This window comes from Ambystoma mexicanum, chromosome 12, assembly GCF_040938575.1.
Source record: "Ambystoma mexicanum isolate Mex_15411 chromosome 12, UKY_AmexF1_1, whole genome shotgun sequence".
Taxonomy (NCBI): domain Eukaryota; kingdom Metazoa; phylum Chordata; class Amphibia; order Caudata; family Ambystomatidae; genus Ambystoma; species Ambystoma mexicanum.
The window spans coordinates 775,801,092-775,826,858 of record NC_090936.1 but is presented as its reverse complement, the minus strand read 5'-3'; the positions used below and the strand labels follow the sequence as shown (position 1 = coordinate 775,826,858).

General features: G+C 47.4%; 1 protein-coding gene across 5 annotated transcripts in view; it reads right to left on the bottom strand.

Moving 5' to 3' along the window:
* NAV3 (neuron navigator 3) overlaps nucleotides 1-25,767 on the bottom strand; it is a 1,326,128-nt gene that overhangs the window by 282,832 nt on the left and 1,017,529 nt on the right. For all 5 annotated transcript variants that reach the window (XM_069629276.1, XM_069629277.1, XM_069629279.1 and 2 more), the window contains 2 exons: nucleotides 25,080-25,356; nucleotides 17,295-18,000 (listed from right to left, as the gene is read on the bottom strand). In XM_069629276.1, coding sequence (XP_069485377.1) covers nucleotides 17,295-18,000; nucleotides 25,080-25,356 — 983 coding nt within the window. The remainder of the gene's footprint in view (nucleotides 1-17,294; nucleotides 18,001-25,079; nucleotides 25,357-25,767) is intronic.

The following is a 25,767-nucleotide window of genomic DNA, read 5'->3' as shown; positions in this document are numbered from 1 at the left end:
GTCTCCAATCCAGGATTGCCCATTGATGACACCTATGTCAATGTTTTTTCCAGGCCGACTATCACTGACATCCTCATTGCTGTTCCTTCTCCTGATCTATGGAACCCCATATTGTCTCTATCCTCACCCATTAATGGTGGAACCAGGTGGGAAGCGCTCTTGGCACACTTATCATCTAGGTGCCTCATTAATGTCTACCAGAATGTCACTATGATGGCTCAGGGTTTTCAGCCCAACCTCCTCCTTCTTGACAGGCATTTCCCGTCTCTCATTAAGTTCCTCCCTTCTCGGGTGTTTCCACTTTCTGCCACCCCCCTGGCCTCTCCATCACCACCAACGGCTATTCCTTGTCCCTGTACACCACCTCGGAAGGCTTTTGAAGGTGGTGACCTGCTTCATCTAGCTACCCTCAATTCTGGCTCTGCTATCAAACATTCCTCTGACATCTGTCACCTCCTTGAAAACCTTCATGTCCTCGCTCTCACTGATATGTGGTTCAATGCCAGCTCTGTCACTGCTTTTGACACTCTCCTCCCTGAAGTCTACAAGATCCTCTCCAAGCCCAGCTCAAACCGTTCTGCTGGTGGAGTGGTCCTTATCATCCCTGAATTGGTCCCTGTTTCCATCATACCCACTCAATCCTACTCCTCCTTTGAATGTCTGGTCTGCAAGCTTCGCATTTCTCCTTCCCTCTCCCTCACTCTGACTTCCAGCTATAGGACTTGTGAGCTGATCATCCTCTTCCTATCAGAGTGGGCCGACCTTGCCTCTTCTTTTCTGATCTCAACCTCTTAGCTTCTTCTCCTGAGAGACTTAAATCTTCACCTAGACTCCCCTGAGGCAGCCACTTCACTCTTCCGTAACCTCTGCAACACTCTTTCACTCACCATTCTTCCCTCTTGTCCAACCCACTCAGCCAGGCACACCCAAGTTGCGCTCTTCTCTGCTGATATCTCCTTCTCTAAGCCTCTCACTACTCTTGTCTCCTGTTCTGACCATGCTCTCCTCTCTTCCCATCTGGAGCTCCCTGGCTCTGCAGCCAAGCCTCCGCCTGCACTGTCAGTCTCCTTCTCCATCATTCAACTGATGAAGCGAGTGTCAGTAGCTGTTTTGCCACCACCGTCATTCCTCCCCCCACTCTGGCTATTGACTCCCACTCTGATTCAGCCCTTGCTAACCTTCACCTCTCCATCTCCAACCCCATTGACATCCTTGCCCCTGCCATGAGGATCTGCATAAAGCCTGTCTCCAAGTGCAATAGTGGGTATGATTATGACCTTGCCTTGCTGAAACGCAAGTGCATAGCCGCTGAATGGAAATGGCTGGCTTCTAGCACATCCTCTGACAAACTGGCCTGCCGCCTGCTCCAAAGGCAATACAGACTCTCCATCTGGTCCAAGAAATGGGCCCATATCCAAGCCTATATCTCTGGGGCCACAGACAACACGGCTGAACTCTACAAAATCTGAAAGGAACTTGCCAATCCTACTGCAGTCTCCACTTCTCCTCTTCCTTCTCAGGCCCTGTCCACGGCCTTGGCCAGCCATTTCACTACCAAAACTCAAGGCATCCTGTCCTCTCTCTTCTCGACTCCCCTCCCTCCTCCCCCTGCACCCAAGCCTCACTTGGTACTCCTCCATCCTTCGCCCCTACTTTCCCCTTTCTCTCCCATAGCACCTGATGAGATTACCAAGACAGTCTGCTTATGAAAGTCTACTCCTAACAGGTGCTTTCCTAAACCTCTAGAACTATCAAAGACAATAATGCCTCTCTTGATCCCTCTTTGGCTTCTTCCCGTCACCCCTAAAGCACTCCCTTGTGCACCTCCTCCTTAAAAACTGTCTACGGGCACTTCCTGCCCAGCTAACTACCGTCCTAGCTCCGCTACCCCCGTGATGGGCAAGTTCCTGGAGAAGTTGGTCATCTCCCAATTAATCCAACACTCTGAATCCATTTGCGGTCTCCATGACCACCAATCTTGCTTCAGAGTTTGGGGGGAGGGGTAGAAGTGCCGTGGGGGGAAGTGTGCAAGTAACTAGTAAGTGCAGCTGGGAGGTTGCTCATATATGCAGAGAATCAGGGGTCTGTAGGGTTGCAGGTGCAGTCCCTTAAGTGATTGGGAGGCCCGTAGACAGTGGAAGGGCTATCAGTCATGCAGGAGCCTAGTCCTGTAACTTCAGTGGGTGGCCAGGTAACCGTATGCGCAGCAGACAGGGACATCAGCAAGGGAGAGGGGAGAGAAAGCAGAAGCGAAAAGGAAGATCTTGAGTTGCTTCCGGAACCTTAGGTGGTCCTGCTCAGATTTCAGAGAGGCTGGGAGGCTGTTCCAGAGGTAGGCCCTAGCCGCGGAAAGAGATATACCCCCCCCACTCTATGCCTGGAGAAGCATCTAACCCTCAGAGAGTTGGAGGTGGATGAGTGGAGGGCTCGAAAAGGAAGATGCTTAGGAAGAGAAAGTTGGATGTAGTGTAGTCCCCAGCCCTAGAAAGGCTTGTGAACTATGCAGAGGGTCTAGAACATGATCCTTGCAGCCACAGGGAGCCAGTGAAGAGATTCTAGGGCTGGAGAGATACAATCCCTGGTCTTGCAGCCAAGGACAAGTCTTGCAGTCCTTTTCTGGATAAGTTGTATAGGGAGAAGAGTAGAGGCAGGCAGATTTAGAAAGAGGTTGTTGCAGTAGTCCAGCCTACAGAGGAACAGTGCTCTGGAAACAGGGAGCTTCTGGAGGAAAGTGAGAAAAGGAAGAATACCTCTGAGGAGGTACAGCTGACGGTGTTACTTCTTAGAGACGTCAGAGATGTGAGGAGAGAAGGAGAGGGTGGAGTCGAAGATGACCATAAGGTTCTTAGCCTCACTGGAAGGAGCAGGTAGTGGGCCCAGTGTGGGCGGTCAGAGTGAGAGTGGGAAGGAGGGAGAAGGAGTCCCAATGAGGAGGATCTCAGTCTTACTGGCATTTTGGCAGAGATCGTTGGATGCACACCATTCCTAAAAAGCGGACAGTCTGGTATGAGAGAAAGAGCAGTAAAGGCAGAGGGGTCCCTGAACGGGAGCTAGGTGTCATCTGCATAATACCAAATATTAGGGAAGTAGGTAGAGATGATGTGGCCCAGAGGTGGTTGAATAGCCAGGGAGAGAGGTTAGACCCCTGTGGAACACCACAAGTTGGAAGAGAGAGACAGAAGAGAGTAATGACCCAAGTTGGACCTGGGAGCGTCGATCAGACAGAAAGGAGGTCAACCAGGCAAGGGCTTGATCAGAGAAACCCCATGATGTCTTGGAGACGATTGAGCAGGATGGCGTGGTTTACTGTGTCGAAAGCAGAGGATAGGTCAAGGAGAATGAGGACAGGAGGAAGCTTAGAGTCAAAATTGGAGAGCAAGTCTTCACTCTGTTCAAGAGAGCAGTTTCTGTTTTTCTGGCTGCTTTGAAGCCAGCCTGGTGTCATAGAGATAACCAACATATTCAGTATGTAGATTAAACTGGGAGATAGACAGCTTTTCCAGGTGTTTGCCGAGGAAAGGAGTGATAGAGATTGGCAATAGTTTGCCAGAGAGGAAGGATTGGCAGAAGGCTTCTTAAGGGGGTGCGCAAGGGAGTGTTAAAGTGGGTATGGGAAGGTTCCAGTGGCAAAAGTGTGATTGCCGAAATCGGCCATGGCTGGATCATGGGTGTTGATGTGGTCCTTGATGGTTCTGGAGGAGCATGGGAACACCTGCTTTGATGAGACCTTCATATATCGGACTTGTCTAGAAACATTGTCAGGAGTGAGCAGAGGGAAGGAGGAGAAAGGAAGAGGAGAACCGGCTGGAGAGGGGCCTGGAGAGGTAGAGGGAGAAGAAGAGGAAATAGAGGAAGTGAGAGTGGAGAGGATGTCCTGAGTTTTAGTGGTGAAATGAGATGCCAAGACCGTACAGAGGGCCTGGGAGGGAACAGGAGAGGTAGAGACTTCAGCAGGATTGGGCAACCCTTTGCAGATTTTGCAAAGTTCAGCTGAATTGTTAGAGGCCGCCGAGATGCTGGCTTGGATATAGCCCCTATTCTTAGAGAGGACAGAGAGTACTGGATCAGACTGCCCTTGGACTGCAACACATGCTTAAAGCCTGTAAAGACCGGTAGGGGGTGTCTGTACTTCCACTCTCGATATGGTAGAGGAGAGGCACAGCGGACCCCAGCCAAGATTCTCTATAGGGTAGCAATGGACGAGCAATCAAGGCCTAGCTTCTCAGGAGGTGATGTGGGCTGGTTCTTAAGTACAGTGTGGTCCCCGAACCCCCACAAAGGAATGTCCACACACTGTATTACTGAAAACACAGTCTTTATATAATTAATATTCAAAAGTATGTACATGATCACAATAATTCACTTTGTACTTGGAAGTCAATAATGATAAATATATACACGTCTAGAGTGGTACCACTAATGTTATCAAATCTCATTAAAGTGCATCAACTGTACGGTTAAAATGTCGCACAGATCAATAACGAGTAAACCAGCAATAGAGATAGGCAGGAACGTAAGATGGTTGAGACAATAGGCAGAATGCTGACCCCTACCATTAGGCACAGTTCTGTGTGGAGATCCTCCCACCTGGGCAACCGGTAAATAAAGATATAGAGCACAAGCCCAGTTCATATATTGTCTGATAGTCTTACTTCTTCCTATTAAGGTTTTACCCCCCCCAATGTACCTGGTGGAGTAGAGTTCTCCGACGATGCACTGACCGATCCTTCTTTAGTGCCTCCCTTTCAGGCGGGAGACACGGATCATCGAGAGGTGTCGGGGAACTTGGCGTTCGGTGTCGGGGAATCGACGGCCCTTCTTGAGTGCCCTCCCTTTAAGGCAGGAGTCACGGGTCGTCGAACGACCGACGGGGAACAGGGTGAACTATGGCAGGGAAGTGGCAGCTTCGTTCCTAGCGGTGCTCCTCGACGACAGAGCGTTGGCGTCCTGCAAGGAAGAGGCATGCGGGGCACCTCGGTGACAATAGTTCTGGACCGCAAAGAGATTATGAAGAACTGTGGCCCGGCAAGGGCGTCGAGTCGTCGGCGTCTCTGCGGTCTGTAGGTGGCGGGAAACCCACCGGTGGATGCTCCTCGGCGCGTCGACAGTCGGGCCTTCTCCAGCGGGAGACAAGCGGATGACGATGCAGACGAGAGCGTCCGATGAAATGGAAGTTCTTAGTCAAACGGGAGCACGGCAGCTCCGGTCGGCGACGGCGGTCGTCGACAGTGGCGGACAACAGTCCGAGTGCTTCTCCTTGGAGTTCCGCAGCAGTCCCCGTATCGGGTCGGCAGCCTGTCGTAGGTCTGACTACCAGGGAGCGTTGGCAAAGATCAGCTGTGCACGATGGTCCCTTGTAGCTCAGGAAGAGGGCGCCTTACCAGGTCCTCTCTGGGTCAGTCCTTGGAGGCACAGCAGCTTTCAGATTGTGAAGGAGAGCAACAGCAATTCTTCTTGTCCAGCAGGGCTTCAAGGTCAAGCGTCAGTTAATCCAGTTACTCGTCGTAGTGGAGACTTCAGCTTCTGAACACGATTCCTAGCAGTGAGAGGTCCCCAGATATACTGTTGATCTCCCATTCATTCCGCTGGGTCACACTCAAGCATCCAATCACGACTACAGGCATTCATGCAGGCAGGCAGCCAATCAGGCACACGGGGTATTCAGGCCATTCACTTCTCTCCAGACACTCACAACAAGTTATGTGTATTGGGACAAGTACCGAGCCATTCAACACTCCAAGCTGCATTCATACCGGTTTCGGGCAGGGTTGTCTCAGTCATTGTGTCAGCCACCAGATACTAGACACCCACAACACAGAATGCATATTCGTCACACACTCTATTCACCCAGGTCCCACCGACAGGAGGTACCCACAACATACATCACGGGGAAGGCTCCAGCTAGTCTGACTGGGCCTTCACAACAACATCATATATGGCACTTCCATCCAACAGCCAGTCAGGGGGAAGGGACAGAGTCAGGGCTTCCCAGGACTTTGGGAAAACAAGGTAATGGGAAATAGAAAGCAAGAGGCCACCGGGGCCATCTTGTTTTCCATCAGGGATCAACTGATCCCAATGGCAGGGCCAGGGTATCCCAAAATGGAGTATACTCTGCGCACCTGTCAAATTCAGCATGGAGCTGCCACCAGCCCATACCCTGCTCTGTGGGCCACCCACAGGTGTCCAAAAACATACACTAGGGGCACAGGGTTGTACCCCCACCCATGGGTGTCATAAGGGTATCCCACGGGTCCGTTCACCAAACCAAAAGAAAGAGAGCTGCACCGCCAGGAGTCCCACATGAACTCCTGTGCGGAAAACACGACAGAACACACGATAAAAAGCAGTAAAGGACAAGGATACGGAGGCCCTGTCCCTCCGATGCATTTCCAGCATCACAAATCCTTAAATAAATTTTGCATTATAAAGGGCCAAGAAATTAACCTTAATAAGACAAAGGTCATGATGATTAAAAAATGTAGAAACAACATTAAGATGTTTAATTGGAATATGCAGAAAACTGCTATTCAAGAAGTTAATATTTATATATATGTGGTTGTGTTCATCCAAAATAATATGAATAAGGTAATATTTGCGGATACCATAATAGACAAGGCTGTGGTGAAATTTCTGGCAGTTTGTTCCTTTATTAATAAAGGTGGTGGAGAGTCCACTTAAGGTCTCCTGAAATTGTATAAGGCTTGTATCGTTCCAGGCATTCTATATGGCCTGGAAATATTCACATCAAAATAAGTGATTTGGCTGAAAAGACTTGAAGGGAAACTGTGGAGGAAGGCCTTGGGACTTGCAAACTATGTGCCGGCTGAAGCTATTTGCTTAGAATTGGGGCTCACTTCCTTACAGATGCGAAAAATGATAGCTAATTGCCTATTGATTCAAAAATGCTTAGTGCATGTGACAATGGAGATGCTATCTATTCCTATTTTGCATCACAAATAGATAAAACACGCCCTCGCCCTGCGCTGAAATCTTGGATTGAGGACATTTTAGCTTTCTTGAATGAGATTGGATCTGTAATTTCAGCCTCTGATATTATGTCATTGAAGGAATGGGAGATTAAGAAAAAAGCAGCAGATTGGGATCGCAGTCAGTGTTTATACAAACTGAGTGCCATGTCCACTTATAAGGAGTTCTCAACACAATCATTTGTTCTGATAGGGTGACCTTGCTGCTATATTACTAATGCCAAAGATGTGAAAGTTAGGAAGTTTGTTATGTGCCTTAGGCTAAATCAACTTCGTACTATGTCAAACCATGGTGCTTGGCATAACATCCCAATAAAGGATCATTTATGTAGATAGTGGTGCTAGATATAGACAGCAACATTTTTCATGAAGTTGCTGTTGGGGGAATTGGAGAAATGGGAGAGAGAAGTGAGGTTCCTGTCAAGATGCCTGACTGGCTTCAGGAGGGGGTTATCCACTGCTGTAAATGGCTTGGTGCTAAATCTGTTAACTGAAAATGCAAGTAAAAGTGGGGGTCAGCAATTGTTTGGGGCATGGGTCGACTTCTCCAAGGCCTTCGACCAGGTGGATAGGGGAAGGCTTTGGCAAAAGTTGAGGACAAAGGGAATCCCGGAAGGAATCATAGGGATGCTCATAGAGTTCCACAAAGAGAATTCCAATAGAGTGCGTCTCAATGAAGAAGGTCATCTGTTCGAACCAGTTAGAGTAAATTGGGGAGTCTGACAGCGGTGTCTAGGGGCACCGTTCCTCTTCAATTTATATATAGCAGATATGGGCAAATACCTAGCTCCGTCTGCATTGGAAAGCCCAGTGTTGAATGGGGTAAAACTCTTTCCTACGCAGACGATGTTGTAGTCTTGGACAAAACAGCTATTGGACTGCAATGCCTCCTTAATGGCCTATATGGAAATGCAACTGAAAATGGTCTAGTGTTAAATCCAACAAAATCAAACATTTTGGTATTCAGACAGAAAAACAAAAAAATTGCATATCAACAATGGTCAATGGGAGGCGAGAAGATCACAACGGTGGAAGAGCTTGTTTATCGTGGTTATAAAATATATGCTCTCCTGGCACTGTGTAAACTAGAGGAGGATACTGTAATGAAAATAAAATCTTTATCAGCCCAGATGGAGACAATTCTCATGAAATATGGCAGATTTTCTATCATTCCGGTATTAAAATTTTACCAAGCAAAAAGTGATCCCAGTTCTGCTGTATGGATTGGAATAGAAACCCCAGTTATGGAACACTCTTTGGCAAAAATGGGAGGGTCTCTTGTGGAAACATGCCCTAGGGTTACCGATGAGCCGATCAATCAGTAATAACAGGTACAAACTGGGACTGAGATCTTTGGAAGCTCGGGCAGGTTGGAAATTAATATAATTGATCCAACGGATAAACACAGTGGGCCTCATTACAACCCAGGCGGTGGACCATGGTGCTGTTAGCAACATGGTCCATGCCGGAATCCGCCATGGTGAATGGCGGAATTACCGCCCCATTCCAAGGTTGGCAGGGTGGTAATTCCCCATTCACCATGGCCCCTTCCCCATTCCCATTTTTGGCCCAGAGGGCTCAATGGGAATGGGGCCGGCGCTAATTACGGCACCGTAAATTACGGTGCCGTAATTAGCTCCTAGGTCCCTTTGCGGGTTGGTTTTTTAACGCCTGCTAAAAGCAGGCGTTAAAGTGCAACCCGCCAAGGGACCTCGTAATCAGGCGTTAAGGGTTTAACAGCGCTGACACCTTTTACGGCGCCGTTAACCTCTTAACGCCTGGGTTGTAATGAGGCCCAGTACAGGAAGCCTTTATATGCAGACAAAAAAATGCACATGGAGATGAAAAAATCGAAAATTCTTTCAAATTTAAGTCTTCAGGTGGAAAAACTTCTACTTCATGCTGATATAGAGAGAACAACTCTACTGTAAATTACAGTGAAGGCTAAAAGGAGATGGGATTAAATGGATTGGATCTTAACAATAGAAGGAGTACGTTCGGGGGCCAATGCCAATCCTGTGCAGGCAGCTGACAGGAAACTAGGTTTTCTGAGCAAATACTTGATAAAGTTCCTGATTGGAGAATCGGGAATACATTTTTAGACTTAGGTTGAATGATATCCATTCTGGTGAAGTACTGGCAAGAAGAGGGTTGGGGGAAACTGCCATAAAATTATGTCAGATATTTAAAAATCCAGAAACACAGTCTATCAAACATCTTCAAATGTCCTCGTGAAGGACCAAGGAACGCTAGATTGTTCTTATTTAGCAAATTTGTCGAAGAAACAACACATTACATGCACAAATCATTCTGGGAAAGGCTGATTGATGGCTATTCATAGCGCATGATAATAGCTGTGATTCAAACGCTAGAAAAATTTGAAATTGTGCTGTAACTGTGAGGGGGAGGGTACCCACAGTAAATATCTGGAGAGCTTATGTCTGGATCTTCTTTCTGTGATGAGTCTATGGGCCTCATTACAACCCAGGCGGTAAATTCCCAACTTTACCACCATGGTGTAAACTCTGTTTACACCATGGTGGATGGGGGATTTACCGCCCCATTCCAAGGTGAGTGGGGCGGTAAATCCCCATTCCCCATTTACCCTTCCCCATTCCCATTTTTGCCCCATAGGGCATAATGGGAGCGGGGAAGGTGCTAATTACGACACCGTAAATTACGGTGCCGTAATTAGCACCAAGGCGGGTTAGTGGCTTGCATTTTAACGCCTGCTAAAAGCAGGCGTTAAAATGGTAATCAGGCGTTAATGAGGCCCTATGTCTAAGGGGAAGAGGAAAAGAATGTTGACATATCAGGACTTTGGAGTAGGTATTCATTTGTAAGTGAATGGACTGGTAAAAAGTGATTTATAGTTTTTTTTTAACTGTTATACAGGTTTTAAATTTTGATTAGATTATTGATTTCATGAATTGTTTTTTCCTTTTGATTCTTTTATGGTATTTATGGAAATGTTGAATGTTTGTATGTTTGTAAAAGGTTAAGTTAACCAAATATAATAATAAAAATAAATTAGAAAAGTAGATATTGGCGCTTACTGGTGGAGACGTTGCAGCACTTGCTTATGAGCTGAGAGTCTCTCATCATTAATATGTGCCCACTCACTCAGGCAGTATGAATGACAATGACAGTCCCAAAAGATGGAATAGACCGGAAACACACCCCCTAAGCATGAGAGGATGTCTGAAAACGTATTTCATAGGCAGAGAACAGGCCACCACTGCATAAGTAGTCACTGCGGCTGGAGGGTGGAGTATTGGCTTATTTTGCCCTATCCTAGTACCCTCAAAACTTAGAGAGCGAGCCTGAGCAGCACACTCCTATGCTTGTTTCAAAGGCTAGGGGGCAATCTGCTCCCCAATATAAGGTGTGAGCGATGGTCGTACTGTGATGGGCGAGCCGGGCAATCTAGAGAACGTTTGCACCAAAGCAGTGTGTAACTGTGCCCCAGATGAGAGCGTGCATTTTGGGATGCTGGTTCCCCCAGTCATCTCCCCTCCACCTATGCATCTTACTATGCATCCCAGTGAACATATTGCAGCTCTTGATGCTTCTAGAAATGTCATGTTTTGAAGAGATTGTAACACATTGCATCGACATGTTTAGTAATATATTTCAATGTTATAATTGTTGACAAGTAAGTAAATCAACCCCATTTTTAACGTAAACTACCAGTGCATCTCTCTGTAGTGCTTTCGCAGATGACTGACATTTGAGAAAAATCTCGTTTCTTCTTCTAAGGAGAAGTCACTCTAAGCCGAGGTCAAAGTTGTGACGCAATACTCTGCTGCCTTGAAGAAAATACCACTTCTTCCAAGATTACACTACTTCTAATTCCCACCGATGGTAATGGGAGAGGCCGTTCACAATTGCATTTCACAGAAAGGAGCGGAAATACACGAATATGGCCACACGAGGGCAGCAATGACCATAATAAAAAAAAGGGCTTTCCAAGTAGAAAATATATGGCTGTCACACTTTTTAAAATGTAATTCGTATCCCCGGTTTTTAAAGAGGTTGAAAAAAACTACTTTAATTTTCCACAAAATATTAATGTTTCAAGTGTGAATTGTACTGGTTGTGAACAGCGATACATAGCACGATTGAAAATTATTGTGCTATAACGTGATTTCAATATTTACATATGTATGCAAACAATGCAGAGCAGACAAAGCATCCAGATGTGCATACTCTCACACACAGTGAGCAAAATACCTCACACATCCTCGTCCCAATCACGCTCGGCCACTTCTGGAATAAATCCAGCGTGCAGTACATGTAGACTCCCCTATGAGCTGGTGGGGATGGTAGGTAATTCATCACTGTGACTGCCGTGGCATCGTGTCACCGAGAGTGGTAAATGCCATCGTAGGGAATTAGCTGCCGGATTAAAATACCAGCATTAATATATATTTATTTATGAATTGTCTGAAGCCCACACATGCCGCTTTTGGCACATTGCGTGCCACTCTGAACACTAGCAAGGCCACGTAAACGTTCAGGGGTTGAGATTGCGCTCAAGAAGAGGAAAAAAGAACCACTTCCCATGATTACTTCAGTGTGACGTGCACAACATTGCAGCAGCTGCTTACAGGTATGGCGTGCTTTAAGCTTAGCACACATCTGATCTTAATTGCAGTGATAACTACTAGTGATGTAAACTATGAGAGCACATTTTACAGAAAAGTTGCATTGGCGCAATCCAATTAGCACTAGAACAAAAATGTCCACAGTGCAAAAAAAACATGATTTGAATGCTTTAAAAAATCAAAAATAAAACATTGCAACTTTTGCAAAAGTGCTCGCACTAGTGTAAACATTCCTCTGTTGAAAAAAAGATGCATTGAAAGAACGTGTGTCATAGCAATGATTAAACTAACACCTAAACTTCGCACTTGCAAAGCTTTTTTATTACTGCCCAACATGTTACTGTGATGGCGATCACCCGTGGTAAAATATTTAGCACAGGCGGGAATTTGTTCAATGGTGGTAAACTGGCAGTAACTCCCCAAGTCAGATTTTTTAAAATCAGGCACTGTGTTGCTATTTTGTAATTCATGATTATTTCACCGCTGGCAATACTATACATTTACCACAAGTGGTAACATTACCTCCTTTTCAAGAAGCAGGTGCCGTATGCAGAATATCTGGAAGACTATGACAGTCAGTACAGTGCATAAATAATATAGCGTTATAGACCTCAGGAGTCGCCATTACTGAGGCCATATGCTCCGAGGTGGCGGGCCCAGCCTGTGGGTAACAGTTCGCCACCCCAAGTTAAGGGCCTGAGCAAAGCAGGGGTCCCTTAACGAAGGTGGGGGCTGTTAGCCGTAGGGTGAGCCCAGCTACCAATGGGCATATCGGCATTAGCACCCGTGTAGCACGCTACATGGGGGCTAAATGTTCTTTTTTTTAAAGTAGTTTCTCTCCGTGAACGGAACGCCTTGCAGCATCCACTACTCAGAGAGAAAATACTATACCAACATGGCCACCAGGGAATTGGAAGGTGGGGCTCCATACAGAGCCCCTCTTCCATTTGCATGGCGCCCACATGGGGCAAGAAGTTGCGGCTGCAAATCCCTGCTGCTGCAATCCGGTAAGTGGGATGGGGGGAGGGAGATCGAACAACAAAAAAAGCAGGCGGCTAGCAACGTGGGCTTTCACTGGTAGTGTCAGCCTGCGTTCCTAACCACCTGATTGGCTGGCTCCCCCACCTAGGGTGTTGATGCAGGATACGGACTTGCTCTCAAGTTATTGGCTGAGGAGAATGCAATGGTCATTATCCCAAGGCAAGGGCGTTGCTAGGGGGGGGGCTAAGGGGGCTATAGCCCCTGATCTTTTGGTTGTAGCCCCTGATAGAATCTCAGGAGCTACAGCCAAAAGACTAGCTAGCCCCCAGTCCCAACAGTTCCGACATCAGCTTAGCCCCGGGTCTTTTCCAGACCTAGCAACTCCCCTGTCCCAAGCAATAATGGCCCTTCCTGAGATCTATAAGGCTATGAACACATAGTGCTGATAGCAATACAGGTAATGGAGTTCTGGTGTTGATGTAAAACATGGCAGTCTGGTAATGAGTGCACAACACGTGTTAGTAATGTGGGTTAATATGATAATATTTCCATAACTAGGTTGTCTTCATAAGGTAAGCATTTTAACTATAAACGTGTGTTAAATTGATGTTCTTTTTGCTTTCTTTACAAAACTGAATGCACGTTCCATGTTTTAGCTTTAACTTTGCTGAGCTAAATGAAAGTGGAGCGTCGCAAGGAAAGAAATCTTGATAGCCAATGGCATTACTTGTTCTTGAATGCAATGAAACGCTTTATGATGCTTCCCTGGCTGCTGCTAAAGTCGAAATGCCTAGAATGCCTACTACAATACACCTAGTTATCGATTGCATTCCAAGCATTCTGAGCGAGAGGAGTAAAATAATGACTTCCAGGTGCTGATACTAAACATGTTAAGGACCTCGGTGTATGTAAATATGTCAGTTTATGGCTTCTGCAAATGGCGGGGAACTTCAAGCAGCCTGTCTGGCCCATTCCAGCAGGCCCAGAGGGCGCTGTGACCCACATGACCTGGCCATACTGTGGCCATTATTGTAAAGACCTGGAGAATGCCCCAAACTACATCCTACAGGAATACAGGTGTGATGCAGTTTTTAATCTAGGCAGTTGTGGGCTCACACCTCTGTATTAAAAAAGACGTTGCGATGCCAGCAGGGGGCATATAATAGAACACACTAGCATGGCACATATCCCAAAGCAGATGGCCCTGCGCCGCTGGGCTTCAGAAGTCCACATCCTCTGGGATTTCCCAAGTGCATGTCCTTGTCTATCATCCTCCCAGTATTCAGAAATTGGTAGAGTTTACCGACTTCTGATAACCTTGGTTGGTGCCCGCTGATAATGTATTGCAAAAACCTAACTAGTGTTACCACTGGGTGCTTACCTCAGGCATGCAAAAAGAACGTGAACGTGGCAAACATCATCTCATCAGTTTCCACATCAACACGTGAGTGGCGCGGAACAGTTTCGAAGGAGTAACCAACCATCACACCCTATAATTACCTGACTCTCTTTTCCTCTATATGTTTTAGCGTTTTTTTTTTTTACTTTTCCTTTGTTTACAAAGTTTTAAAATGCACAACAATGGATAACCTGTGCAGTAGGAGACATAACACCAGAGGTGCATCAGTAATCCCAGAAGTCGAGAAGACCTACATGGAATTATAGTCAGGCCTTGGCCCACACTTCCAGACACTACCTTCCTTTAATGCAACATCTCTTTCAGTTACTTTTGTGGTTTCTGAGTGAACTGGACCACAGGGAATATCCCACACATACCAAATATCTTGCAATGATTTCACCAGGGTAATATTTTTTCTAAAATTAGAAAGCTCGCATTTGAGCAGATTTTCAATTTGACAGCAGGTTACATTTCTCCCCATGCCATCTTTAGTTATAAAGCCATGTATAGAGGTGGGGAAGCTAGAGACGTCATTGGTAAAGCCGAGCCATAGTCAAGCCAATGGATCTGGCTTTACTATTGGAGAAAAACACCAGTCTTCCTAGTAAAACACTCATACAGGGCCTCCTGATGGCAGACCCCTCAACAGAAAACCTATAGCAGGCACCCTATCAGCCACCCCCACTACTCCCCCAAAACATAAGACCCTCTTTAGGCATCCTGCCTCCGGAAAAGACAAGAGCCACTCCTTGCATACTGCCTCTCTGCCGGTACTCATTACATACATAGTTAAAAGTACAAATATTTATGGAGTAACACTATATATTATAAACCCATTTGAATGATGATTTCCTGACAGCACATACAGAACCAAATCACTGTTAGACAATCCTAATTTTCAAATTTAAGGAAAATAAGGCACAGCGAGTTAAAGTAATTTGACCAGGATCACACATCGTGTTAAGTGCTGATAGTCGGATTTCCGCCTTGTGTTCCTGGTTCTTCAGTTTACAATGTAAACAACAGTGGAGACTAAAACACATTCTGATGTGCTCTTAATCAAAGGCTAAACTACAGTATTTTCCAATAAATATGACCTTCGCACTGGGGGGTGCAGTGGAGTGCTGGTTACACACAGACTTGAGCAACAGTCATTCCATCTGCTGAGCTACCTTCCCAGTTGTGTACCCGTCTCATTTGCTCTATGCCCTTGTCCATTTACCTGCTGTCCTTCCCTTGCATCCTATCCTCGTGGCTCCTTCGCCCGTATTCCGTTTCAACATACTTACACACCTCTGCTGCCTTTTGCTCCATCCCATAGCTCTTAATTCAATCCCCCTCACTTACACGGCACTCACCCACTTCTATCGCTCCGTTACCAAAACCTCCCCAGTTGCCGCCTTCAACTGCCCCATCACACCAAGTCCACTCATGGCCCCTCACCGCCTCCTGCTGCCTTTGCTCACATGTAGAGAGTAGGCAGCTTTGTTTTGCCAGTCGGCTTTTGCTAGACACGACAAGGAGCTGGGGTCGATGTCTTGCTCGTCATTGTGGCACTGAGGTCCACATTTGGACAATGCCGACGTAAAGACACAAAAGGTTCTCTGCCTTCATTTCGCTTGTAAGTGACACTTTCTTGGATTGTCAGATGGATGCTTCAACTCATGTTAGTAGAAGAGACCCTGGGGGGTTTCCACGTGGAAGCTGGTGATGCAGAGGGAGATGGGTGACCTAATATATTTATTCGTCTGTACAGTGAAGATGGTGTGTCAGTTTATGCTTCAATCTGTCTGACTGTGGTTATATGGTCAGTGTATTTATTAATGTTTAACGTTTAAAAGGGTGTATCTGTGTGTTCATGGTACTGTACATCTAAATATGTGTACATGTAGATTTGGATGTGTGTTTTTTGTTGTTCACATATTCTGGACAATACAAAGTGTGAGCTACCACAGACTCACTCTGTACTCCAGTAATAACGAATGCCTGAATGTTACATCTATCTGCTCATGTTTGCCAAGGTGCCCGAAAGGCAGCACCATACAACCATTAAAATAGCCTTCGCAACCACCAGGCAGTACCTTCCACGTGGTTTATTTGTCCTTTTCTACATGCCTCTTCACGTAATTGACTCACCAGTAATCACGAAAGATAGCCCAGCATAGCAGAGACATTCTTACCAAGTGAAACTGAGAACAGACTCTAGTAGGATAAGGACATGCACTGCTTTTGCAACGAGGAATCATGATAAACTGCGAGGATTGTAACAGAGCATCAGTGCCTGAGTCACAGAGGTGCCAACATGACTTGCAGGGTCACAGAGTCTGTCATTAAAGGGCCACTGATGAAGCCCAACAAGGCTTAAACACGTGTCTGGGGATGCTGTTGGTACTCTTGTTCAGAGGGGAATTGCCACAGCATTTCGGTGCTGGACTTCCCATGTGGGCGGGACAAAGACTGATATGAAAATGGGTATTTCCCATCTGTGAAAGGTACAGTGAGCAAAAAGCGATGGCTGAGAACTCTCACAGTGGGAAAAAAAAACACAGAACAGGTTATCATGCCATATTCTTTCTGGACAGGGGCGCCTGCTACCTTTTTTGAAAAAATGCCTGTGGATATGACCATGCGCCCGATACCTAGTCTCTTCTCCATCTCACACACTCCCTCACACTCTCTCACAGCATTGCTGAAATCAATATTAGTGCAGTAGCCGAGCAGGTAGTTCAGTAATATGTTCTTTCTAAGTTTGCTGAATTCCGAAGGATTTGCTATTTTTGATGGGTTTTTTGTTGTCACCTATTGCAGTACCAGCCCAGGAAGCAATGGCTCTGCCAGCTTTGCCCCCGTTCCCAGCTGCCTTTGGACAAGAGAGCCTGTAAATACTTGCATTATTTTCACTGCAGACTTTGGGAGCAAAAGTGTCTGAGTGAATCCCACCTACATTCAAAACTATGAACTGCAGATAATGCATTGGCCTCTGTGTCAGGTGCATTATCCCTCTGAGCTACCTTCCCAATAGTGATTCCGGACTGTTTCCAACCAAATGTGTTCACCAAAATCATAACAAAGAGCACAGAGACAAGATAGACATTCTAGAATGAATGATCAGTGTCTGTCTTAAGAGAATAGTGTACGGAGGTCTATTATGCATCTCAAAACCTTTAGAGCCATCCAATGCCCTATCCTTTTAGTATATGGACAGGCATTACAGAGTGTGATCATCCCTTACTGAGATTGAGATGCCCTGTACAACAATACACAATGGTTAATACATGAAGAGGCTGTCTGGGTCAAGTGCCTGATGTGTGACCTTACCTGCGGAAGGTGGGCGAGGCAATATCGGGATATTTTGACCCCGGCTGTCTCAGGCCTGTTGCTCCACACGCACTGGCTGAGGTCGGGCTGGACTTTGGGGAACCTGACAGCGACACGCTCTCGGAGTCAGACACGACAACTTTCTCTTTTTCTTTGTCCGTCTGATTGTTGCTGACAGGGCTGGAGCGCCCGGAGCCCATTTTGGACGGCTCCCGCATTTTGGAGCCGCTGGTCCCTGTAGATTTGTTGCTGGCGTTCGAGTCGATGCTGCTGGTGCTGGATCTGTGCCCGCCGCGCCCAGGGATGCCACTCGTGCTTGCCTTGGAAGGACGGGGCAAGCTCCTGTACTGCAGGCTTGCCTTCACATTAGCAAGAAGGACCCCGTCGTCCTGGTTTTGAGAGCCATCCAGGCTGGTCTTTCTACCGGCGTTTGATTTCCCAACAACTCCAGAAGATTTGGGAATCTTCCCGAGCGTCGCTGAGCCACTGGTTATTGTTGCTCCACTGGAAGTGATCATAGTGGTGGACACCGCCCCAGCTTTCTTGAAGCCGAAGGTGCCAGTGGCGGTCGGTCTTGCTATTCCAGAAGGGGGTTTCTTCCCCTCGTCCCCACTGCTCTTTCCTGCATCAGAAGGAGACCTTTGGATGGGGCTCCCTTTCAGTGGAGTCTTCACCTTTTCAGAAACCTTTGCATCATCTGTTTTACCTGGTGGAAAGTAATTAGAAGATGATTTAGATGAGACACACACACACACACACACACACATGCACAGGTCAGTGTGTTATGTTACATCATGAACTTGGAGGGCTGGACTGCAGGTAAGAACTGCTTCGCATAACCTTAATTGAGATATTTCATAGGGATAGCTCATGAGTAAAGGACCTGCCTCTCCTATGGGCCCAACCAGAACTCTGCAAGGTTGAATCCTGCGGCAGGGAGGGTGGTACATACCATTAAATGGCAGAACAATTAGACCTGTCATCAGTGTTAAATTTATAAAAATTATGTGCCATGGCCCAAATATTTTCTAGCACTCCTGTGACACTGTGGTTGGGCACCACTGCTGCCACCACCCATAGCTGCTCCCCACAGTGTCGACATATTTGGGGTTACGCTACAGCTCACACCTGCTCATTGTAGTTGATGGATGCAGTGCCTATCACCACGTCATAGTTAAAGTGAGTCTGAGACAATAAGTGCTGGTTCTCACAAATAAGTGCCAGGGATGAGCCTTGACAAACACCCCCATAAATTAGGCACTGCCTGTCATTATAGCGCATATATCGTGAGGAATCTGACATGAAGTCACACATTGTTATCTGAGAGTGTAGAAAAGTAGGAAGCAGAGGAACTAAATGTGGATTGAGATGGATGAATGGATAGATAGATAGAGAGATAGATAGATAGATAGATAGATAGATAGATAGATAGATAGATAGATATCAATAATGTTCTTAACCAAAGGAGACGTTGAGAGGCAGTGCAGTTGTTCTCAGTTACGATAGATAGCGTGGGCTTTAGCATCTACCATGTGCCGCGACTGCAGGGGTCGTACTGGGGCATACAAATGTCTAGGGCACCAATGAAATAGTGATCCACATTTGCAAATGGCAATTCATTCCTGTTGTGACAGACTGTTTGAGTAGTACCATGATTTGAATGCTTTAAAAAATAAAACATTGCAACATTGCGATGCAAATTGCGCATGTTAAAGAATATTAATTCAGTAACACTCGTCTAAACTACTAGCCACATGGTGAAGTAAATTATCAAAGTGAACCACATGGGAAAAAAGTTGCCCAAGTTGACCCAAAAAATGGTCTCACTCTAGAATTGTGTTTTTTTGTTTTATTTGGGCATTGCCCTACATGCCAGTCCAAGCCTGAAGATTGCCCTGTCCTTGCTTGCTGACCTTATCAGTAAGAGTCAGCGTGCATTCGTGGCATCGACATACCACACATATACTAGGCAATTCTGGAGACGCTCATCCAATCCTATCTTCTTAAGTGAATTTACGTTTGTTTTTTCAGATTTTAAATCAAGGACTACAAACCCCAGAATGCAAATAAAACGGAGGATAAATGAGCATCTCCAGGGTGACATGGGCCAAGTATCACTTGTTACTGTTTAATGCGGGTCGCGTTTCTTACAGCTTATTCAGCAACAGTCTGTCCTTTTTGCGTTGAAAAACAAATGCCTCCAATGTTTTTTCAACGACAGTGTTCCATTTAAACCACTAGAGGGGGCGCTATAACAACATAAAACCTATCCAGTGTTTCAACATAACTTCGCATGCGATAGCGTTATTTTTCAAATGCGTACTCATTTTGGAACTTCTCCCCATACAATGCATGCTATTTAAACTCATATATGTTAAACATGTACACAGAAATAACCTGGAAGAAGACAATATATGTTCAAAGTCAATCCTCCCTGTCTGGGGGGGGTCGGGGGGCAGGGGGGGGGGGATGCGGATGAACAATACTACAGTCTCCCTGTCTGAAGAGGAGGGCACCAGCTCACAGTCTCTCTGTGTGGAGATGAGGGCCGAATCCCACAGTCTTCCTCTCAGGAGAGCAGGGATGAATACCACAGTCCACCTGTATGGAGAGAAGGGCTGAATCCCAGACTCTCCAAGTCTGGAGAGGAAGGTTGAATTCCACATTCTCATATCTAAAGAGGGGGGCTGAAACCCACAGTGTCCCTGTCTGGAGAAGACCTTGGATTCCTACAGTCTCCCTAGTTGGAAAGGAGGATGGAATCCCACGGTCTGCCTGTCTGGAGAGGGGCTGGGTGGGGGGGGGGGGAATCCCATAGGGGTAAGGGGGGCGGTGAATCCCACAGTCTCCCTGTCTGGAGAAAAGTGTGGATTCCTACAGTGTCCCTGTCTGGAGAAGAGTTTGGATTCCTACAGTGTCCCTGTCTGGATTCCTACAGTGTCCCTGTCTGGAGAAGAGTTTGGATTCCTACAGTGTCCCTGTCTGGAGAGGAGTTTGGATTCCTACAGTGTCCCTGTCTGGAGATGAAGGTGAAATTCCACAGTCTCCCTCATCTAGAGAGAACGGTGGAATATTAATGTCTCCCTGTCTGGAGAGTAAGACTGAACCCCAAACTCTCCCTGCCTGGAGAGGAAGGCTGAATCCTCCAGTCTCACTGTCTGGAGTGAATGTCAAAATCCCACAGTCTACCTGTCTGAAGAGGAGGTCGGAATCTCACAGTCTCCCTGTGTGGAGGGGAGGGATGAATACTACAGTCAACCTGTCTGGAGAGAAGTGCAGAATCCCACAATCTCGATGTCTGGAGAGGAAGGTTGAATCCCACATTCTCATGTCTAAAGAGCGGGGCTAAAACATGCAGTGTCCTTGTCTGGAGAAGATTTTGGGTTCCTCAGTCTCCCTGGTTGGAGAGGAGGGTGGAATCCCACTGTCTCCCTGTCTGGAGAGGGGCGGGGGTGAATCCCACAGTCTCCCTGTCTCTAGAGGAGTGTGGATTCCTACAGTGTCCCTGTCTGGAGAGGATGGTGAAATTCCACAGTCTCATCATCTAGAGTGAACGGTGGGATCGTAATGTCTCCCTGTCTGTAGAGGAGGTTGGATTTCAACAGTCTCCCTGTCTGGAGAGAAAGGCAGAATACCAGTCTCCCTGTGTGGAGTGGAGGGTGGAATCCCACATACGCCCAAGTCTGGAGAGGAAGGCTGAACCCCACAGACTCCTTGTCTGGAAAGGAGGGCTGAATCCTGCAGTGTCCCTGTCTGTAGAGGAAGTTGGAATCCCACTGTCTGAAGAGAAGGGCTGACTCCCTCAATCTCCATGTCTGGAGAGGAAGGTTGAATCTCACATTCTCCTGTCTGGAAAAGGGGGCTGAATTCCACAGTCTCCCTGTCTGGAGAAGAGTGTGGATTCCTACAGTGTCCCTGTTTGGAGATGAGGGTGAAATCCCAGTCTCCCCGTTTGGAGAGAATGGTGGAATCTCACTGTCTCCCTGTCTGGAGAGGAAGAATTAATCCCACAGTCTCCCAGTCTGGAGTGGAGGGTGGAATCCTATAGACTCCCAGTCTGGAAAGGAAGACTGAACACCTAGTCTCCCTGTCTGGAAAGGGGGGGGTGGAATCCCGCAGTCACCCAGTCTCCCTCTCTGTACAGGAGGGCACAACCTCTAAGTCTCCCTGTGTGGAGATGAAGGCCGAATCCCACAGTCTTCCTCTCAGGAGAGCAGGGATGAATACCACAGTCAACCTGTATGGAGAGAAGGGCTGAATCCCAGACTCCCCATGTCTGGAGAGGAAGGTTGAATTCCACATTCTCATGTCTTAAGAGGGGGTTTGAAACCCACAGTGTCCCTGTCTGGAGAAGAGCTTGGATTCCTACAGTCTCCCTGGTTGGAGAGGAGGGTGGATCCCACTGTCTCCCTGTCTGGAAAGGGTGTGCGGAATCCTGCTGTCTCCCTGTCTGGAGGGGAAGGTTGAATCTCACATTCTCCTGTCTGGAAAGGGGGGCTGAATCCCACAGTCTCCCTGTCTCGAAAAAAGTGTGGATTCCTACAGTGTCCCTGTCTGGAGAGGAGGGTGAAATTACACAGTCTCCCCCATCTAGAGAGAACGGTGGAGTCTTAAGGTCTCCCTGTCTGGAGTGTAAGACTGAATTCCAAAGTCTCCCTGTCTGGAGAGGAGGGTTGAATCCCATGCTCCCTGTCGGTCGAGGAGGTTGGATTACAACAGTCTCCCTGTCTGGAGAAGAGGGCAAAATCCCAGTCTGCCTGTGCGGAGTGGAGGATGGAGGGTGGACTCCCACATATGCCCAAGTCTGGAAAGGAAGGCTGAACCCCACAGTCTACCTGTCTGGAAAGGAGGGCATAACCCTGCCGTCTCCCTGTCTGTAGAGGAAGTTGGAATCCCACTGTCTGAAGAGAAGGGCTGACTCCCTCAATCTCCATGTCTGGAGAGGAAGGTTGAATCTCACATTCTCCTGTCTGGAAAAGGGGGCTGAATCCCACAGTCTCCCTGTCTGGAGAAGAGTGTGGATTCCTACAGTGTCCCTGTTTGGAGACAAGGGTGAAATCCCAGTCTCCTCGTTTTGAGAGAATGGTGGAATCTCCCTGTCTCCCTGTCTGGAGAGGAGGGCAGAATCCCAATTTCCCAGTGTGGAGTGGAGGGGGGAATCCTACATACTCCCAGTCTGGAGAGGAAGGCTGAACCCCATAGTCTCCCTGTCTGAAAAGGGGGGTGGAATCCCGCAGTCACCCAGTCTCCCTCTCTATATGGGAGGGCTGAATCCCACTGTCTACGTGCCCAGAGAGGAGAGCTGAATCCCACTGTCTACTTGCCCAGAGAGGAGAGCTGAATCCCACAGTCTACGTGCCCAGAGAGGAGAGCTGAATCCCACAGTCTACGTGCCCGGAGAAGAGAGCTGAATCCCACAGTCTACGTGCCCAGAGAGGAGATCTGATTCCCACAGACTACTTGCCCAGAGAGCAGAGCTGAATCCCATAGTCTACGTGCCCAGAGTGGAGAGCTGAATCCCACAGTCTACGTGCCCGGAGAAGAGAGCTGAATCCCACAGTCTACGTGCCCAGAGAGGAGAGCTGAATCCCACAGTCTACGTGCCCGGAGAAGAGAGATGAATCCCACAGTCTACGTGCACAGAGAGGAGAGCTGAATCCCACAGTCTACGTGCCCAGAGAGGAGATCTGATTCCCACAGTCTACTTGCCCAGAGAGGAGATCTGATTCCCACAGTCTACTTGCCCAGAGAGGAGAGCTGAATCCCACAGTCTACATACCCAGAGAGGAGAGCAGAATCCCATAGTCTACGTGCCCAGAGAGGAGAGCTGAATCCCACAGTCTACATGCCCAGAGAGGAGAGCAGAATCCCATGGTCTATGTGCCCATAGAGGAGAGCTGAATCCCACAGTCTACGTGCCCGGAGAAGAGAGCTGAATCCCAAAGTCTACGTGCCCAGAGAGGAGAGCTGAATCCCACAGTCTACGTGCCCGGAGAAGAGAGCTGAATCCCACAGTCCACGTGTACAGAGAGGAGAGCTAAATCCCACAGTCTACGTGCACAGAGAGGAGAGCTGATTCCCACAGTCTACTTGCCCAGCGAAGAGAGCTGAATCCCACAGTCTACATGCCCAGAGAGGAGAGCAGAATCCCATAGTCTACGTGCACAGAGAGGAGATCTGATTCCCACAGTCTACTTGCCCAGAGAGGAGAGCTGAATCCCACAGTCTACATGCCCAGAGAGGAGAGCAGAATCCCATAGTCTACGTGCACAGAGAGGAGAGCTGAATCCCACAGTCTACCTTCCCAGAGAGGAGAGCTGAATCCCACAGTCTACGTGCCCAGAGAAGAGAGCTGAATCCCATAGTCTACGTGCCCAGAGAGGAGAGCTGAATCCAACAGTCTATTTGCCCAGAGAGGAGATCTGATTCCCACAGTCTACTTGCCCAGAGAGGAGAGCTGAATCCCACAGTCTACATGCCCAGAGAGGAGAGCAGAATCCCATAGTCTACGTGCCCAGAGAGGAGAGCTGAATCCCACAGTCTACATGCCCAGAGAGGAGAGCAGAATCCCATGGTCTATGTGCCCAGAGAGGAGAGCTGAATCCCACAGTCTACGTGCCCGGAGAAGAGAGCTGAATCCCAAAGTCTACGTGCCCAGAGAGGAGAGCTGAATCCCACAGTCTACGTGCCCGGAGAAGAGAGCTGAATCCCACAGTCCAGGTGCACAGAGAGGAGAGCTAAATCCCACAGTCTACGTGCACAGAGAGGAGAGCTGAATCCCACAGTCTACGTGCCCAGAGAAGAGATCTGATTCCCACAGTCTACTTGCCCAGAGAAGAGAGCTGAATCCCACAGTCTACATGCCCAGAGAGGAGAGCAGAATCCCATAGTCTACGTGCACAGAGAGGAGATCTGATTCCCACAGTCTACTTGCCCAGAGAGGAGAGCTGAATCCCACAGTCTACATGCCCAGAGAGGAGAGCAAAATCCTATAGTCTACGTGCACAGAGAGGAGAGCTGAATCCCACAGTCTACCTGCCCAGAGAGGAGAGCTGAATCCCACAGTCTACGTGCCCAGAGAAGAGAGCTGAATCCCATAGTCTACGTGCCCAGAGAGGAGAGCTGAATCCAACAGTCTATGTGCCCAGAGAGGAGAGTCTACGTGCCCAGAGAAGAGAGCTGAATCCCAGTCCCCATGTCTGCAAAGGAGGGCAAGGTCTGCCCATGGTCTGGAACCCCATCCACAGTCAGCATTTAAGAAATTGCCGAGCTGGCCCATTTAGAGGTATCAACTGACGGAATCCCTGCCCAAATTGCTGCAGTTCAAAGTAATGCAAGAGTTCAGGACCCCATAAAAAAAGACATTTTTGGAGCTGATGTTTTTTGTATGGCTTCTGCTGCTGTAAATTCACTTTAATGGGGCCCTGAATGAAATGCATGATTTTTGAAAGACACAGAGCACAGCCATACCAGGTGCTTAATTGGGGAACACGAGATCCTGTGTTGGGGAAAGTCTGACACAGTATATTACGGCACTGTAATAACAGAAAACCAGAGTTGCAGCGGCAACACACATAAAAGGGCATCCTACGAAGAGATATTTATATTTCTGGATAATTTCCCCAGGGATTCTAATCTAGCAGTGGAGTGGAACAGTTATACACTATAGTGAATTAATTTAATTAAGTCGAATAAAACAGGTGTTCCTCCTTTCATTGCAATTGCATGCTATAAAACACACCGAAAAATGTACCCCTCCCAATCACATCTAATTGGTCATCCTACCTGGTGTCTTGAGTGTGCTTGTTCCAGACTTGTGCCTAGAAGGTGCTGCTCCCGCCTGTGCAGACATTCCTCTTCTCCAGGAGCCCGTCTGAGAGATAGACAACGTGGATTTCTGTGACCCCTTCTCCGAGTCTTCCGACAAACCCGATGAGAAGCCTTTCCACTTGCCACTGGGGTCAGCGGTGCCGTCATAGTGCTCCTCCAACTTCTTCATCTCCTCTGTGCCGCACCAGGTTTCGACATCTGCCAGCGAGCGCTTTTCAGAGTCTGTCTTTAACTACAAAGGGAGGGAGTATGAACATGTTTCAGTGTCAGGCTCAGGCCAGCAATTCTAGTGAATGCCCAGTAGGGATCTGTGCCACACTACTCCCAGGCACAGCAGATATCAGGCAACCTCAGGCGATTATGTTTATGTAACAATTCTTATAGTAATATCAATAATTATAATAATAATTATAAGTAGTGGTGAGATTCCCTTTGTCACCGCCCCTTTATAATTACATTGTATCTGTTTTTACACATTGTGCAAGGTTAAACTAGCTCCCCATTTGTAAGCTTTTGCTCTCATCTAAAAATTAAAAAAATGTCATGAAGATGACGCTGCCCTCTAGCGCAAAAGGCAATGTTAACAATGTACGTAACATCACCAACAATAGTGCTAACATAATTAGAAGCACGATTCTTGATT